This window comes from Leopardus geoffroyi, chromosome C3 (genome assembly GCF_018350155.1).
Source record: "Leopardus geoffroyi isolate Oge1 chromosome C3, O.geoffroyi_Oge1_pat1.0, whole genome shotgun sequence".
NCBI lineage: Eukaryota > Metazoa > Chordata > Mammalia > Carnivora > Felidae > Leopardus > Leopardus geoffroyi.
Window position 1 is genome coordinate 147,423,751 of NC_059338.1, and position 17,094 is coordinate 147,440,844.

The window sequence follows — 17,094 nt, forward strand, 5'->3', positions numbered from 1 at the left end:
TCCATACCATTGAATACTGCTTGCCAATAAAAAGGAATGAATTACTGATGCACACAACAACTCTGATTGATCTGAATGGCAAAAAACAGCTAATCTCCAAAGGTCATATCTGGTAGGATTTTATATAACTGTCAAAATGACAAAAGTGTAGAAATGGAAAACAGATTAGTGGCTGCTGGGGGTTAGAGATGGTTGGGGGAAAGTAATGGGTATGACTAAAAAGGGATATCATGAATGAGATCTTGGTGGTGATGGAATACTCTGTATCTTGATTGTGGTGGTAGTTACACGAATTAATACAGGTGATAAAAGACTGTGCACATAAGTGTCAATTTCTGGGTTTTGATATTGTATTATAATCATGAAAGATTAAGCATTGGGGAAATTTGGTGAAGCGTACATAGGACCTCTCTGTACTATCTTTACAATTTCTTTTCAATCTGTGAATGTTTCAAAAGTTTTTTTTTAATTAAAAAAATGTTAATGTTTATTTTGAGAGAGAGACAGAGCAAGCAGGGGAAGGGCAGAGAGAGAGAGAGAGAGAGAGAGAGAGAGAATCCCAAGCAAGCTCCACACTGTTCGTACAGAGCCGGACACAGGCCTGGAACTCATGAACAATATGATCGCTTAACCGACTGAGCCAACTAGGCACCCCTAATTTTATTTTATTTTAGAGAGTGAGGGAGAGGGGCAGAAGGAGAAAGAGAGAGAGAGAGAGAGAGAGAGAGAGAGAATCTCAAGCAGGCTCCACACTCAGTGTGGAGCAGACATGAGACTCTATCCCACAACCCTGGGATCATGACCTGAGCCAAAATCAAGAGACAGATGTTCAACTGACTGAGTCACCCAGGTGCCCAAAGTAAGTTTGTTTTTTTAATGTATAATAGGAGGGATGATAGAAGTTGAAATATTCTATGGTTCTTTTATTTTCTGAGAATAGATAAGAAATATTCATTCCCTTTAGATTAAATATTCACAATGTAAAGCAACCAAAGCAAACAAACAAACAAACAAACAAAGGTATGTAAGTTCCAAACTAGTGGAACTAGATGTAAAGATAAGAAAGGAGGAAAGACAAAATGTAGAACAGGGAGTTTCATGATATGATAGATACAAATCCAAAAATAATAGTAACTACGATTGTGAATAGACTAAATTTGCCAGTAAAATGACAGAAGTTATGAGATTGGGCAAAAGAATGAGATGAAGCTATATTTTAATTACAAATGATTATATTTAATTACAGAAAGATTGAAAGTAAAGGGATGGAAAAATGTAAGAAGCAAATATTACCAAAAACTAGGTTGGCTTACCCTAAATTAGTGTGATGGAAAATACATTTTAAGGCAACGAACACACGTTCCACGAAGACTTGTACATGGATATTCATAGCATTATTATTCATAATAGTCAAAATGTGGAAAGAACCTAAACGTCCATAACTGATGAATGGATACAGAAAATGGGGCATCCTTACAATAGAATAGTATTCAGCAATAAAGAGGAATGTTATGACATGGATGAATCCTGAAACCATAATGCTGAGTGAAATACACCCGTTACAAATGACTTCATCTTATTTGATTTCTTTTATGTGAAAGACCAGAGTAAACAAAGCTGTTTTTATTTTTGTTTATTTGCTTGACCAAGCTGTTTTTAAAAATAGACATTAATGCAAAGGGTATTATTGGGGATAAAAATGATTACTACGTCAGGGTAAGAGCAGTAATTCTCCAGGAGAAATGCTCATCTTTAGCATGTATGTACCCAATATGGTCTTAAAGTAGGCAAAACAAAAATGATGGTGACATCAGTGAAAGAGGTGGGCAGAGAATTCCTAAGTCCTGTGCCTCCACAGAAATACCAAAAAAACGTGGCAAAAATTGTCAGAATAAGCTTTATGGAATTCTGGAAAACAGTCAAAGGTTTATAATAACCAAGTGGATACTTTTTTTAATGTTTATTTGTTTATTTAAAGTTTACTTATTTTTGAGAGAGAGAGAGAGAGAGAGAGAGAGAGAGCGAGCAGGGGAAGGGCAGAGAGAGAGGGAGAGAGAAAGGATCCCAGGCAGGCTCCACACTGTCAGTATAAAGCCATATGTGGGGCTCGAACTCACAACAGTGATATCATGACCCGAGCTGAAATCAAGAGTTGGACACTTAACAAACTGAGCCACCTAGGTGTCCCAACGTTTATTTATTTTTGAGAGACAGAGAGAAACAAAGCACAAATGGGGGAGGGGCAGAGAGAGGGGAGACACAAAATCTGAAGCAGGCTCCAGATTCTGAGCTGTCAGCACAGAGCCTGACGTGCAGCTCGAACACATGAACCGTGAGATCATGACCTGAGTCAAAGTTGGAAGCTTAACTGACTGAGCCACCTAGGCTCCCCCAACCAAGTGAACTCTTAAGAAAAAGTTGGGGTGCCTGAGTGGCTAAGTCGGTTAAACAACCGACTCTTCGTTTCAGCTCAGGTCATGATTTAGCAGTTTGTGGGTTTGAGCCCTGCATCGGGCTCTGTGCCGATAGCTCGGAGCCTGGAGCTGCTTCGGATTCTCTGTCTCCCTCTCTCTCTGTGCCTCTCCCCCACATGTGCTCTTTCTCTCTCTCTCTCTCTCAAAAATAAATAAACATTAAAAAAAATTAGAAAAGAAAAAAAAGTTGGCTAAAACCAGTAAGAAAGTTTTGCATCATTTTAACTTACCCTTGCTTAATCCCCCACTCCCAGGTCTTGAAGATGGAAGTCCACACTCCCAATGTGAATTCCAGATTTCGGAGAAAGCAAACCAGATTTTGTTTCCAAAAAATTGTGATTGACTCTTAGGTGGCTCCTTGAAGGACTAACCTAAAGGCCTTTTCCCTTCCTCCCTTCCTCCCTCCCTCCCTTCCTTCCTTCCTTCCTTCCTTCCTTCCTTCCTTCCTCCCTTCCCTCCCTTCCTTCCTTCCTTCCTTCCTTCCTTCCTTCCTTCCTTCCTTCCTTCCTTCCTTCCTTCCTTCCTTCCTTCCTTCCCTAAGTCAGAACTCTCTCAGATTGGGGAGATAGCTATGTGGAGGATGTTGCTCAAAAAATATTTAAATGCAAATGAACCAGCCACTAACACCTGGGGAAAAGGATATAAGTTGGGGCAAAAAATAGATACACTGAAAAGCCTGGGAAGAAAAAGCTAGGGAATGAATGAGATGTCCTGGGGAATAAAAGCTTGGAAAGCTTCCACGATTCTTGGAAATGTAGGAGGCCATGTGCACATATGGGTAGATGCATGCTTAAAAATCCCTGAGAATGCTCTACGCTCTCATCTCTGGCTGATCTTGATGCCCTGGGAAAGCAAGATGTGAAAATAAAGGCAAAGTTGTAAGTTGCCCAACTGAATGTTAAAAGCATGCCCAACACACACAGAGTCCAGATGCAAACACTGGGAGTTGTTGTTTTGTCTCTAGGCATTGAAGGAAATCACTGTTAAATCACTAGGTGGAGAGTAAGCTAACAGACTTAGTGACCACAATGATAATGAATTTAGTCTTTATTGAAAAGAGTTTAGAAAAGTCACTAAATCAAACACAACAACTAAACAACAACAAAAACTGTAACCCTCAACAAACAGCAACAACTCTGATTTCCAAAGTTACACTGTAATATTCAATATGTCAAGTTTTCAACAGGAAACAAAGCATGCAAAGAAACATGAAATTCTAGCCCATTCACATATAAAATAAAAGAATATTAACAAAAACTGTCCCTGAAGAAGCTCAGACATTGGACTCAGTAGAAAAAGACCTTAAGTTTTAAATATGCTCAAAGAGGGGCGCCTGGGTGGCTCAGTCGGTTGAGCGTCCGACTTCAGCTCAGGTCACATCTCACTGTCAGTGAGTTCGAGCCTCGCGTCGGGCTCTGGGCTAATGGCTCAGAGCCTGGAGCCTGCTTCCATTCTGTGTCTCCCCCTCTCTCTGCCCCTCCCCCATTCATGCTCTGTCTGTCTCTGTCTGAAAAATAAATAAAACGTTAAAAAAAAATTAAAAAAAAAATATGCTCAAAGAACTAAAGTAAATAATGGACAAAGGATTAAGAACAATATGTCCATATTAATACTGAATATCAATAATAAAGAGATAAGAATTATAAAAAGTTACTGAATAGATATCTGGAGCTGAAAGAAAAATAACTGAGATGAAAATTCACTAGAGGGAATCTATAGCAGATTGGAGCAGTCAAAAGAATCAGCAGACTTGAAGTCAGGACAATTGAAGCCAGTCAGTCTGAGGAGCAGAAAAAAGAATGAAGAAAAAGGAACAGAACCTAAGAAATTTTGGAAAACCATCATGTACCAACATTTACATCATGGGGATCCAAGAAAGAGAAAAGAGTCCAAAAGAATAATTGAAGGAATAAATGGCAATTCCCTTTTCTTCTGACACACACCAAGTTTAATGGAAGACACGAATCCGCACATCCAAGAAGCTCAACGCACTCCAAGTAGAATAAACTCAAAAGATATATACATTTGGTGAACTGAAATTAAACTGTCATAAGACAGAATTTTGAGAGCATCAAAAATGACGCAACTCATCATGTCCAAGTTTCCTCAATAAGATTAACAGCTAATTTCTCAACACATATTATGGAGGCCAGAAAGCAGTAGGATGTTATACTTAAAGTATTGAAAGAAAAAACATCAATGAACAATTTTATATCTGGCAAAACCATCCCTCAAAAATGGAGAAATTAAGGGGTGCCTTGGTGGCTCTGTCAGGTAAGTGTCAGACTTCAGCTCAGGTCATGATCTCACAGTTCATGGATTTGATCCCTGCATCGGTCTCTGTGATGACAGCTCAGAGCCTGGACCATGCTTTGGGTTCTGTGTCTCCCTCTATCTCTGCCCCTCCCCCTACTCGTGCTCTGTCTGTCTCTCTCAAAAATGAATAATAAACATTGAAAAATTTTTTTTTAATGGAGAAATTAAGACATTTGAAGAAATAAAAGCTAAGGGAGTTCACAGTGCTAGTAGACTTGCATTAAAGAAATGCTAAGGGAAGGTCTTCAGGCTGAAATGAAAGGACACTAGACAGTAACTTGAAGCCATATGAAGAAATAAAAAAACACCAGTAAAGGTACTTACATCGATTAGTATAAACGCCAGTATTATTATATTTTTGGTTTGTGACTTCACTTTTTTTTTCTACATCATTTAAAAGACAAATGCATGGGGCGCCTGGGTGGCTCAGTTGGTTAAGTGACTGACTTCGGCTCAGGTCATGATCTTGCAGTTTGTGAGTTCGAGCCCTGCGTTGGGCTCTGTGCTGACAGCTCAGAGCCTGGAGCCTACTTCAGATTCTGTGTCTCCCCCTCTCTCTACCACTCCCCTGCTCACGCTCTGTGTCTCTCTGTCTCTCAATAATAAATAAGTGTTAAAGAAAAAAAAAAGACAAATGCATAAAATATTAATTATAAATGTAGGTTACTGGACACACATTTTGTGAATGTAACAACTGCATAAAGGGGGAAGGACAGAGTTGTTTAGGAGTAAAACATTTGTATACTATTGAAGCTAAATTTGGATTATTAAAACTAGAATGCTATAATTTTAAAATGTTAATTGTGCTTTCAGAGACTATGAAGCTGGGGAGATCCTGGTCAGACCGAGGACATTGGATCTAATTGTCCTCCTAGCCCTTTGACTTTTTCCTGAAGTCCCTCAATAAAATGGGTTGATTAAAAGTTCATTGTAATCCCCAGAGTAACCACTAAGAAAATAACTTGAAATATGTAGAAAAGGAAGTGAGAATGGAGTAAAAATGGTATATTGAAAGAAATCAATCATGAAGGCTGTATCGGAGGAACTGAGGAACAAAAAAGATAAAAGAGAAAGGAAAGAAGTGTGTCCTTACCAGTAATTTATCTTTTTTTTTTTTAATTTTTTTTTTCAACGTTTATTTATTTTTGGGACAGAGAGAGACAGAGCATGAACAGGGGAGGGGCAGAGAGAGAGGGAGACACAGAATCGGAAACAGGCTCCAGGCTCTGAGCCATCAGCCCAGAGCCTAACGCGGGGCTCGAACTCACGGACCGCAAGATCGTGACCTGGCTGAAGTCGGACGCTTAACCGACTGCGCCACCCAGGCGCCCCCAGTAATTTATCTTAAATGGATTCAGCTAGTTAATTAAAAGGCAGAGATGGGTAAAATGGATTTTGAAAAAAGAGATACAACCATATGATATCTTATAGATCGCTTTACTTTAGATCCAAAGACATAAATAGGTTGAAAGTCAAATAATGGAAAGATGTTGCATGCAAGTTGCATAAGAGAATATTATGAACAATTGTACATACAAAATTTAGATAGTCTGGTGAAATGAACAAATTTCTTAGAAACATACACACTAAGGTGATATACACCTTACAAAGGTGACTCAAGAAGGTGTACAAACATACAAAGGTGACTCAAAAAGAAATAGAGAATCTGGACAAACTTATAAGTGATTGAAGGAGTAACCAAACGTCCCAACAAAGAAAAGCCCAGGACCAGGTGGCTTCACTGGTGAATTCTACCAAACATTTAAAGATTTAACACTACTTTTTTTCAACTCTTTCAAAACAAAAGAGGATGGAACACTTCCTGATGCATCTATGAGGCTAATATTATCCAGATATCAAAGCCATTTAAAGACAACTACAGACCAATTTTCTTTATTAGTATAGATACAAACATCCTTGACAGAATACTAGTAAACACAATCCTGGAGCATATATATGTGTGTGCATATATATGTATATTTAAAAATATTTATTTATTTAAGTTATCTCTATACCTAACATGGGGCTCAAACTCATGACCCCAAGGTCAAGAGTCCCACGCTCTTCCAAATGAGCCAGTCAGGCGCCCCCAATCCTGGAACATATTAAAAGGATTACACACAATGATCAAGTGAGATATATGTCAGGAATCCAAGAATGATTCAACATATGAAAATCACTCAGGGGCGCCTGGGTGGCTCGGTCGGTTAAGCGTCCGACTTCGGCTCAGGTCATGATCTCACGGTCCGTGAGTTCGAGCCCCGCGTCGGGCTCTGTGCTGACACCTCAGAGCCTGGAGCCTGTTTCAGATTCTGTGTCTCCCTCTCTCTCTGCCCCTCCCCTGTTCATAATCTGTCTCTCTCTGTCTCAAAAATAAATAAACGTTAAAAAAAAAAAAAAGAAAAAAAAAAAGAAAATCACTCAGTATAATCCACTATATTAATACAATGAAGGAAGATTTTGACATAATCATCTCAAATGACACAGAAAAAGCACTAGACTAAATTTAACAACTATTCAAGAGAGAAATGCTAACAAACTAGGAATAAGGAAACTCCCTTAGCATGATAAAGAGCATCTGTGAAAACCCCACAACTAACATCACACTTAATGGTGAAAGCTTTCCTTCTAAGATCAGGAATAGGAGAAGGATTTCTGCTTTCACTATTCCATTCAACGTTGTATTGGAAGTTCTGTCAGATCAGTTAAGCAAGAAAAAGCAATAGGGGCACCTGGCTGGCTCAGTACAGCATGAGACTCTTGATCTCAGGGTCATGAGTTTAAGCCTCAGGCTGGGGGTGGAGCCTACTTAAAATAAAGAAAAGAAAAAGAAACAAAAGGCATGAAAATTGGAAAGGAAGAAGTAAAAGTCTTTCCCAGATGAAAGAATTTTACTATGTAGAAAAATCCTAAAGAATCCCCCCCACCCCCCCAAAAAATAGAGCTAAATATACTCAGCAAATTTGCGGGATACAAAATCAACACATAAAAATAAGTTGTATTTGTAAACACTAGCAATGAACAATTTGAAAAGGAAATTAAGAAAACAATTCCAGGGGCGCCTGGGTGGCTCAGTCAGTTAAGAGTCTGACTTTGGCTCAGGTCATGATCTCAGGGTTGGTAGGTTTGAGCTCTGAGTCTTGCTCTGTGCTGACAGTTCAGAGCCTACAGTCTGCTTGGTATTCTGTGTCTCCCTCCCTTTCTGCCCCTCCCCCACTCGTGCTCTGTCTCTCAAAAATAAATAAATGTTAAAAAAGTTAAAAGAAAACAATTCCATTTTCAATAGCATTCAAAAGAATAAAATACCTAGGAATAAATTTAACTGAAGTAAAAGATTTGTACACTAAAACCCACGAAATATGGTGAAAAGAAATTAAAGTAGATCTAAATATGTGGAAAGACATTCCATTTCTTTGAAAGGTTTTTTATTTTTTAAGTAATCTTTACACCCAACATGGGGCCAGAACTCACAACCCTGAGATCAAGAGTCACATGGTCCACCAACTGAACCAACCAACTCCCAAGACATTCCATTTTTATGAATCGGAAGACTTAATCTGTTTTAAATGGCAATGGCAATCTTCATGGCCTTGGATTTGCCAATGGTTTCTTAGATATGACAATAAAAGTACAAACAACAAAATAAAACAGATAAATTGGACTTCGATAAAACTGAATAGATTTGTGCATCAAAGATCACTGTCAATACAACCCTCAGAATGGGAAACAATATTTGCAAATCATATCTGATGTCTAGTGTCGGAAAAATATAAAAAAACTCTTAAAACTCAATAAAAGACAACCTGATTAAACATTGAGAAAAGGATTTGAGTTAGACACTTCTCCAGATGTACAAATGACCAACAAGCACAGTAAAATATGCTTAGCACAGTTAGTCATCAGGGAAGTGCAAGTTAAAATCCACTTAGCACCCACTAGGATGGTTAGAATAAAAAATATGTACAAAAACAAGCGGATGTGGAGAGATTGGAACCCTAGTACATTTCTGATGGGAATGCAAAATGGTGCAGCTGCTGTGGCAAACAGATGGCAATTTCTTAAAATTAAATAATTACCCTAAGACCTAGCAACCCACTCCCAGGTACATATTGAAAAGAATTCAAAATTTTGTATATGAATATTCATAGCAGCGCTATCACAAGAGTCAAAATGTGGAATAGTGCAAGGTAAGTGGAAACGATGCACATATACATCAATGAATGAAGGAAATAAAATGTGGTATAGCCATATAATGTGATATTATTCAGCCATACAATGGAATGAAATAGCTGCACCATAAATAAACCTTGAAAACATTACGCTAAGTGATAGAGGCCAGTCACAAGAAGTCCCATATTGTATAATTTCGTTTATATGAAAGGATCAGAATATTCAAGTCCATCGAGATAGAAAACAGGTTAGCGATTGCCAAGAGTTGGGGCAGGGAAATCAGGAATGACTGTTTGAAGGGTACAGGGTTTCTTTTTGAGGTGATGACATTTTCGGAAACCTTTTTGGAACTAGTGGTGATGGCTGTACAACGTCGTGATTGCACTAAATGGTACTGAATTGCACATTTTAAATTAGTTAAAACGGTACATTTTATGTTGGTGAAGTCATTTGTATATAGGGAGACACAAAATGTGGGCCGCCCCTGCCTAAGTCACAAATCAAAGTCAGCGTGCCCTTCATGGAAACACCTGTCAAGGAAACCTAGCCTACACCAATCACAAGCTTCCAACTCAGCTTTAGCTAGCCTACCTTAGCCTGGAAAACAGGACCTGTTATGTTTATAAGGAAATCTCGTACCTCTTAGTCAATCAGGACGTGTTCCCTCTTTGCCTCTTCAATGCTCTGTAAATCTCGCTCTTGTCCCAGATCCCTGGGGATCTGTGCTCCACTGCTTGTAAGGCAGTCTAGTCCCCCCATCGGTGGATTATTTTCTCTAGGATAAAGGATAGCAAGCTCGTTACTAAATTGTTCTAGTTTTGTCATTTGACAATATTGTGTGTGTTTTACCACAGTAAAGACAAACTGATTCTTTGGGGGAAAAACAAAAATCACAGTTATTAAAGTAAATGTACAGGGATGTCTGGCTGGCTCAGTGGGTTAAGTGTCCGACTTCAGCTCAGGTCATGATGTTGCGGTTTGTGAGTTCGAGCCCCGCATCAGGCTCCGTGCTGACAGCTCAGAGCCTGGAGCCTGCTTCGGATTCCGTCTCCCTCTCTCTCTGCTCGTGCTCTGTCTCACTCTCTCAAAAATAAATAAAACATAAAAAAATTTTTTTTAAAGTAAACGTACAAATCCACAATCATAAATGAAGATTTTTATACATTCATGAATAGGCTACAACAAAGTGAGATATAAATATTTGAATATTAAAATTAAGTTGTGGCTAATGAGCCTATATGGCACCTCCTATCTGCTATTATAGAATACAAATTCTTTTTCAGGACACATAGCATATTTATAAAAATGGACAAATCTTAACAAATACCTTAGAACCAGTTACTTTCCAGTCATATAGTTTCATTACAATGTAAGATGGGAATCAATAATAGGAAGATAATTTAAAAATGAAATGAAATACATGAAATCAACAGAAGGGGGAAAAGTCAAATGCCTCTTCTCCCCAAATGACTGAGCTAGAAGTAGGAAAAAAAAAAACATCTGTCATGTTAGTATAGAAAAAGCATTACTAGGTGGTGCATTTTGATAGTTAAATCCCGTGTGGGGATATGTCTGCAAGTAGCATGAGTTGGTAGTAAAACGTGTAAAATTGGGCAAAGACCTACTGAAGAAGCCTATACTCTCCAGTATTAGTAACATAGGTATTTCAATTTTCTACGTTGGCTTCGTGTCGTTAGTCATAACCCTTAAATTAAGGATGTCAACTTCCTCACTGATCTTTGGAAGCAGTTGAGATGCCTTATTTCTCTTTTGAGAACGTTTCTGTCAAGTATCATTCAACTCTACCCAAGTACTGTGTTCGACATTCTGAGTCTGAAAACAAGCCGGACTGGGTGTCGGTGCTTCGGCAGCTTACAAACGAGCTGCCTTTTAAAAAGGGGACGCTTAAAAAGATCAAGTCCGTATTTTACGAGACTATTTAGGGAAACTGGGCGGGGCTCTGCTTTTCACGGTAGCCGCCTCTCACGGAAAAAAGGGTCGGGCTCCGACCGCCTCGAAAAACCGCCAACGTCCCGTCCCCCACGCCCGCCGCAGTTCAAAGCCCCGCGGGTCTCCGCAGGCTCTCAAGCTCACCCCGCGCCGAGGTTGGGCCGGAAGCGCACGCGCGGCAGAACTCGGCCCCGCCTCCTGCAGACTTTTACTACCGCCTGGCGGGAAGCTCTCCCGCCCATTTTGCGCCTCTTCTCATTGACGGCGCCTCGGTCGACGCCCGTCTGGCGGGAGCCTCGGCGCGCGGGTTCCCAGCGATCCGCCGTCGATTGGCAGTGCCTGAGCGGCGCGCGCCGAGCTCGACTGGCGCTGCCTGCGGGGGCGGAGTCGCTGTCTCGGCCGCCGCCACCGCCGCCGCGGGCTTGGTTTGCGAGGAAGGGCCTAGGCCCGGGCCTGCTGTGGGGGGCTCGCCGCGCGCCTGGGCTCGCGTCCCGCCGTCCCCTCGGCCCCAGCTTCGCCCACTTCCGGACCCAGACGGGCTGGGCGCGGGGAAGACCTGCCGAAGCCATGGAGGACGAGGTGGTCCGCATTGCCAAGAAGATGGACAAGATGGTGCAGAAGAAGAACGCGGTGAGCGCGGCGGGCGACGCGGGCCGGGAGGGAGGCCGGGCGGCTGGCGGGAGCCGGACGTGGCGGGCCTGGGGCCGGGCCCTCGGGGGCTCCCGGCCCGCCCCCGCCGGCCCTTCCCGCGGGGGAAGGCGGCGTGGACCGTGCCGGCGTCCTGGGGCAGGCGGCGGGGCCCCGCGCCGCCGGCATTAGCACCCGTTCTGGGTACTTCCAAGTCTCTTCGTTGTGAGTACAGAGGAGTAAACCTGATCGAGGGTAGATTTACTCGCCAATTACTTCGCTCATTTAGTTTAAGAATCGAGGAGTGTAGAAAGCCCTTCACAGTTTGGGAGGATTCGTTCCCTTTTCCGCGATCGCTGGCTAACAACTAAAAATAACATCGCATGGAGGTTTGTGAGACGTTCTGGACCTCAAGCGGATGAGTTACAATTCCTGTATCTTAGTTTTTAGAAGAATGCTAACCATGCACTTGATTTATCTCCACCACGCTACAGGTTTGTTTAGCAATCAAAAAGGCAGAGCGTGCTAGCGTCTTTGGCAAGTTGCTAAATGTGTTTTTCAAAAGTGGATCTTGTTAGGTGGTAGTGTGTAAAAGAGCTATGATTAAAACGCTCGCCCTCAGGGGTACTGACTGGTAGATGGATTTGGACAGCTGTCATTGCTGAGTACTCTTAAGTGGTTTACAGTTAATGCCGGTGGCGTTATCTTGTTAATCGATAAAGTGTGTGTGTACGTGAACACGTTGTGGTTTGTGTGAAGTCTTCCAGTTTTGCATTTTTTGTCCACCACTGTGTGTACTTTCAGTCCTCTGATGCAGTGTCACCTGTTTTCAGCTAAAACTCCATGATTGTCTTCGCCTGAATTTATTCCACCCTGCTCGGTACATTTTCAGCATCCGTGTATCTGAAATAACTTATTCCCGCTACGAAATAAATTTCCTGTCAAACTAATGTGAAGGAGAAAGAGGATGCTCTGATTTGTACAGCACTTTGGAATTACAAAGCATCTGTGCAAAATTCTCTACAGACCGACGACACAGCCACGGTGTACCCATTTTGCAGAGTAAGACTGAGTCAGAGAGATTAAGTAGTTCGCCCACTTAAATTAAGTACTGAGCAATTTGGATTAAGCTAGGACCCAGGTTTTCTACTGGACAGCATGCCGGAGCAGAAAATAGTGTTAAACGCTGAATTTTTTAAGACTTTGTATATAGTCTCTTCCTCTTTTTTTAACAGGTGCATTGCCTGGCATGTAATTTCATACCCCGTTAATCTGTATTTGCAATTTTGGCCTTTTAAAATATTTCCTGTTTGTTTTCTGTTCCAGACATTAACCTTTACCGTTTAGTTTTCTCATTGATACGGCCCTTTCATTTCCCCACTGCAAGTGATGAGATCTGGTTATTTAACAGGCTGAGCATTTATTTCGTTTAAACTGGAAAAGTTTTTTTTCTTTGCCTGGACTTCCCTGGATTCCCACAGTAGAAGCTCCTTGGGGAAAAAGGCCTTTTGTTGGGTACCTTTTTTCTCTACTCAGGCTATAATGTGTATCCATTAATCATCTAATGATTGTTTTCTTTCCTTGTCATAGGTGTTTCATAAAAATGACTAATTCCTTAGTGGATAAATATGGAGAAGACCAGTTTGTATTTATTTGCAGTTCTCAAGTTACGAGCAAATAATGAGTCTGGGTGAGAATGAGGAACAACTTTACAGACACTCCTCAAATCTCATTTATCTGATAGTTCAAAACTTTACCGATATGAAAACTTAGCCCCAAAAAGAAAGTAAAATTGACTGGCTCTTTTATGTTTTTTGTTTGTTTGTTTTGTTCCTTCTCCTTTTCCCTGTGTGTCTTACAGAAATTCAAATTGGCAAATGAAATAAAGAGAAAGGAGTCTTGAATGACTCTCTCTTTGCCTTCCAAAGCACATCATTCCACAAATAGCTTTTTTAAAAATTAAAAAAAAATTTTTTTTTTAGCGTCTATTTATTTTTGAGAGTGAGAAAGACAGAGCATGAGCAGCATGAGCATGAGGGGCAGAGAGAGAGGGAGACACAGAATCCGAAGCAGGCTCCAGGCTCTGAGCTGTCAGCACAGAACTCACGGGGCTGGAACTCATGGACTGCAAGATCATTACCTGGGCCGAAGTCAGACGCTTAAGTGACCGAGCCATCCAGGGGCCCCTAAAAATTTTCTTTAGAGAGCGTGAGAGCATGAGCAGGGGAGAGGGGCAAAGGGAGGGAGGGGGGGAGAGGGAGAGAGGGGGAGAAGGGGAGGGACAGAAAATCTTAAGCAGGCTCCATGCTCAGTGTGGAGCCCAACGCGGGACCTGATCCCATGGCCCTGGGATCATGTCCTGAGCCGAAATTAAGAGTTGGACGCTTAAGCGACTCAGCTACCCAGGTTCCCCCACAAAGAGCTTTTAAGGAGGTCAGTAATTTAACAGAAGTTGTTCTGGGGTTTGTAGGATTATGGTAGATTTGTTTCTCCCTCTTTTTTTTTTTTTTTTTTTTTTTTTTGGCGGTGTCCAGATTTTTCTGTGAGCTTTTTAAAATATTAAAAAAAATTTTTTTAATGTTTATTTTTTTTGACAGAGAGCGAGAGAGAGCATGTGTGAGTTGGGGAGGGGCAGAGAGAGAGAGAGGTAGACAGAATCCTCTGAAGCAGGCTCCAGCGTCTGAGCTGTCAGCCAGAGCCGGACTCAGGGCTCGAAATCACGAACCGTGAGATCATGACCTGAGCCGAAGTCCGACACTTAACCAACTGAGCCACCCAGCTGCCCCTAAAATATTACTTACGCTAGGGGTGCCTGGCTCAGTTGGTTAAGTGTCGGACTTCGGCTCAGGCCATGATCTCACGGTTCGTGGGTTCGAGCCCGGCGTCGGGCTCTGCTGACAACTCAGAGCCTGGATGGAGCCTGTTTCAGATTCTGTGTCTCCCTCTCTCTCTCTGCTCCTCCCCTGTTCACACACTGTCTCTGTCTCAAGAATAAATAAACATTAAAAAAAAATTAATAAAAAATATTACTTAAGCTATGAAAAAGTAAACTTTGCTTGAAGAATAGTAGTTGTCCTCTTGAATTGACAAGTTTAAGTGCTGTTGTTGGATATTGTTTTGTTTTGATAAAAAGGTTAGGTGTCACATTTAAGTAATAATAAAAACAGCTACTATTTATTGAATTATTACTTTGAGCCAGGTATTCAGCTAAGTATTGCCTACCTATTCCTCAGTTTTACAAGATAAGTATTCCAAAAGTAAGGAAACTATTTGGAAAGTAAAGTGAGTTGTCCTAAACCAAATAGCTAGAAATGAAGAGGTGAATCTAAATCTGATTTGCTTAAAGTCAGTCCTATGTTAAGCTGCAGTGTCTCTAGAAGACGCGGTTTTTGAAACTTGCATGGGTGCAGTTAAGTGAATATAAGGCCAGGAAGTAAGGGGGTTTGTTATTCTGGGGCAGGAAGGTTTCCATAAATATCCAATCAATATCCTGACCTTAGTATTTATCCAGAATGTTGCCCTATCTGTATAATTGATCTTAAACAGTGTTAGCAGTATTACAAGTGCCCACTCAGAGGCCTTGATGAGCCACGTAAGTTAGTTCCAAATATTCAGATATTCGTTTTTTTTTTTAAACTATCACTTAAAAAAATTTTTTTTTATTGTGTATTCCTTTTTCTAGAGAGAGAGACACACACACATAGAGCATGAGCAGGGGAGGGGCAGAAAGAGAGGGAGACATAATCCAAAGCAGGCTCCAGGCTCTGAGCTGCCAGCACAGAGCCTGACGCGGGGCTCGAACTCAGGAACTGTGAGATCATGACCTGAGCTGAAGTCGGCTGCTTAACTGACTGAGCCACCCAGGCACCCCAGATACTAGTTTTTTTTTTTTAAGTTTATATATTTATTTTGAGAGAGAGCGCATGCCAGTTGGGGAGGGGCAGAGAGGGAGGGAAAGAGAATCTTAAGCAGACTCCATTCTGTCAGCACAGAACCCAGCTCGAGGTTCGAATTCACGAACTGTGAAATTACGCCCTGAGCTGAAATCAAGTCAGATGCTCAGCTGACTGAGCCACCCACGCACTGCTGGTATTTTGTTGTTTTTTAAATAATTTTTACTCGATGTCAATAGGCAAGTCTGACTCCTAATCTGGGTTCAAATCTTGGCTCTTCTGAACTTTAGCAGTGTGATCTTAGGCAAGTTCCTTAGCATCTTTAAAATGTCTTTTTTTTTTTTTTTTCCTTTTGATGGTAAATTGGAGATGACTTAGTAAAGATTAGATGAATATGAAATTCTTGACAATGCCTAAGATATGGTAAGGGCTAAAAAACGTTGTGTGTTTTTTTGTAAAGGATTTATGACATGACTGTAGAAGAAGGAGTGAGGTAACTTAGAAGTTTCAAATTCATAGATTTTGTGAGTAGTGTTGAGCTTTGTTTATTATGATTTTTTCGCTGAAGGCTCGACTGAGTAGAATTCAGTTGTTAGGAGAGAAGTTGAAATTATATGTCAAAATACAGGAGCTGGTATACATGGAATGTAAATTTTTTAATTAAAATTTTATTTATTAGAGAAAGAGGCAGGGAGGGGTAGAGGGAGAGAGAGAGAGGGAGAGAGAGAATCCCCAGCAGGCTCTGCACTGTCAGCACAGAGCCTGATGTGGGGCTTGAACCCATAAACTGTGAGACCATGATCTGAGCTGAAATCAAGACTTAGACACCTAACCTACTGGCCACCTAGGAGCCCTAAAATTTCTAAGTCTTCTACCTGATTTGAAGAAAAAACTTCAGTTTTCATATGAGGGTTAGACTGATTAGTATAAATCAAAATTTAGAATGACTACACATAGTTTTTAATTTTTTTATTAAATTTTTTTTAATGTTTTATTTTTTAAGAGAGAGGGACAGAACACAAACAAGGGAGGGGCAGAGAGAGAGGGAGACACAGAATCTAAAAACAGGTTCCAGGCTCTGAGCTGTCAGCACAGAGTCCAGTGTGGGGCTTGAACCCACGAACCATGAGATCATGATCTGAGCTGAAGTTGGATGCTCAACGGGCTGAGCCACCCAGGTACCCCTGACTACACACAGTTTTTAAAAACAGTCTTATTAAGATATACAATACAGTTCACCCCTTTAAAAGTGTACAGTTTGGGGCACCTGGGTGGCTCAGTCGGTTGAGCATCCGACTTCGGCTCAGATCATGATCTCATGGTTTGTGAGTTCGAACCTTGCGTTGGGCTCTGTGCTGACAGCTTGGAGACTGGAGCCTGCTTTGGATTCTGCGTCTCCCTCTCTCTCTGCCCCTCCCCTGCTCATGCTCTGTCTCTCCTTCAAAAATAAATAAACATTAAAAAAAATTTAAAAATCTTTCTACTCCTACCCCTCTCTCTCAAAAATGAATAAACATTAAAAAAAATGTAAAAAAGTGTACAATTCAGTGGTTTTTAGTATATTCACAGATTTGGGTAGCTCTCACAACACTTATTGAAGAGCACTTTGATCACTCCAAAAAGAAACCTGTACCCATTAGGTAGTCACCATGTATCTGCCCCTG

The 17,094-nt window shown here is 41.1% G+C and overlaps 1 protein-coding gene across 1 annotated transcript in view; it reads left to right on the top strand.

Moving 5' to 3' along the window:
- Positions 1–10,965: 10,965 nt before the first annotated feature.
- Positions 10,966–17,094, top strand: part of TCEA1 (transcription elongation factor A1) — a 43,794-nt gene continuing 37,665 nt past the window's right edge. The window contains exon 1 of the mRNA XM_045455314.1: positions 10,966–11,540. Coding sequence (XP_045311270.1) covers positions 11,478–11,540 — 63 coding nt within the window. The 5' untranslated portion in view covers positions 10,966–11,477. The remainder of the gene's footprint in view (positions 11,541–17,094) is intronic.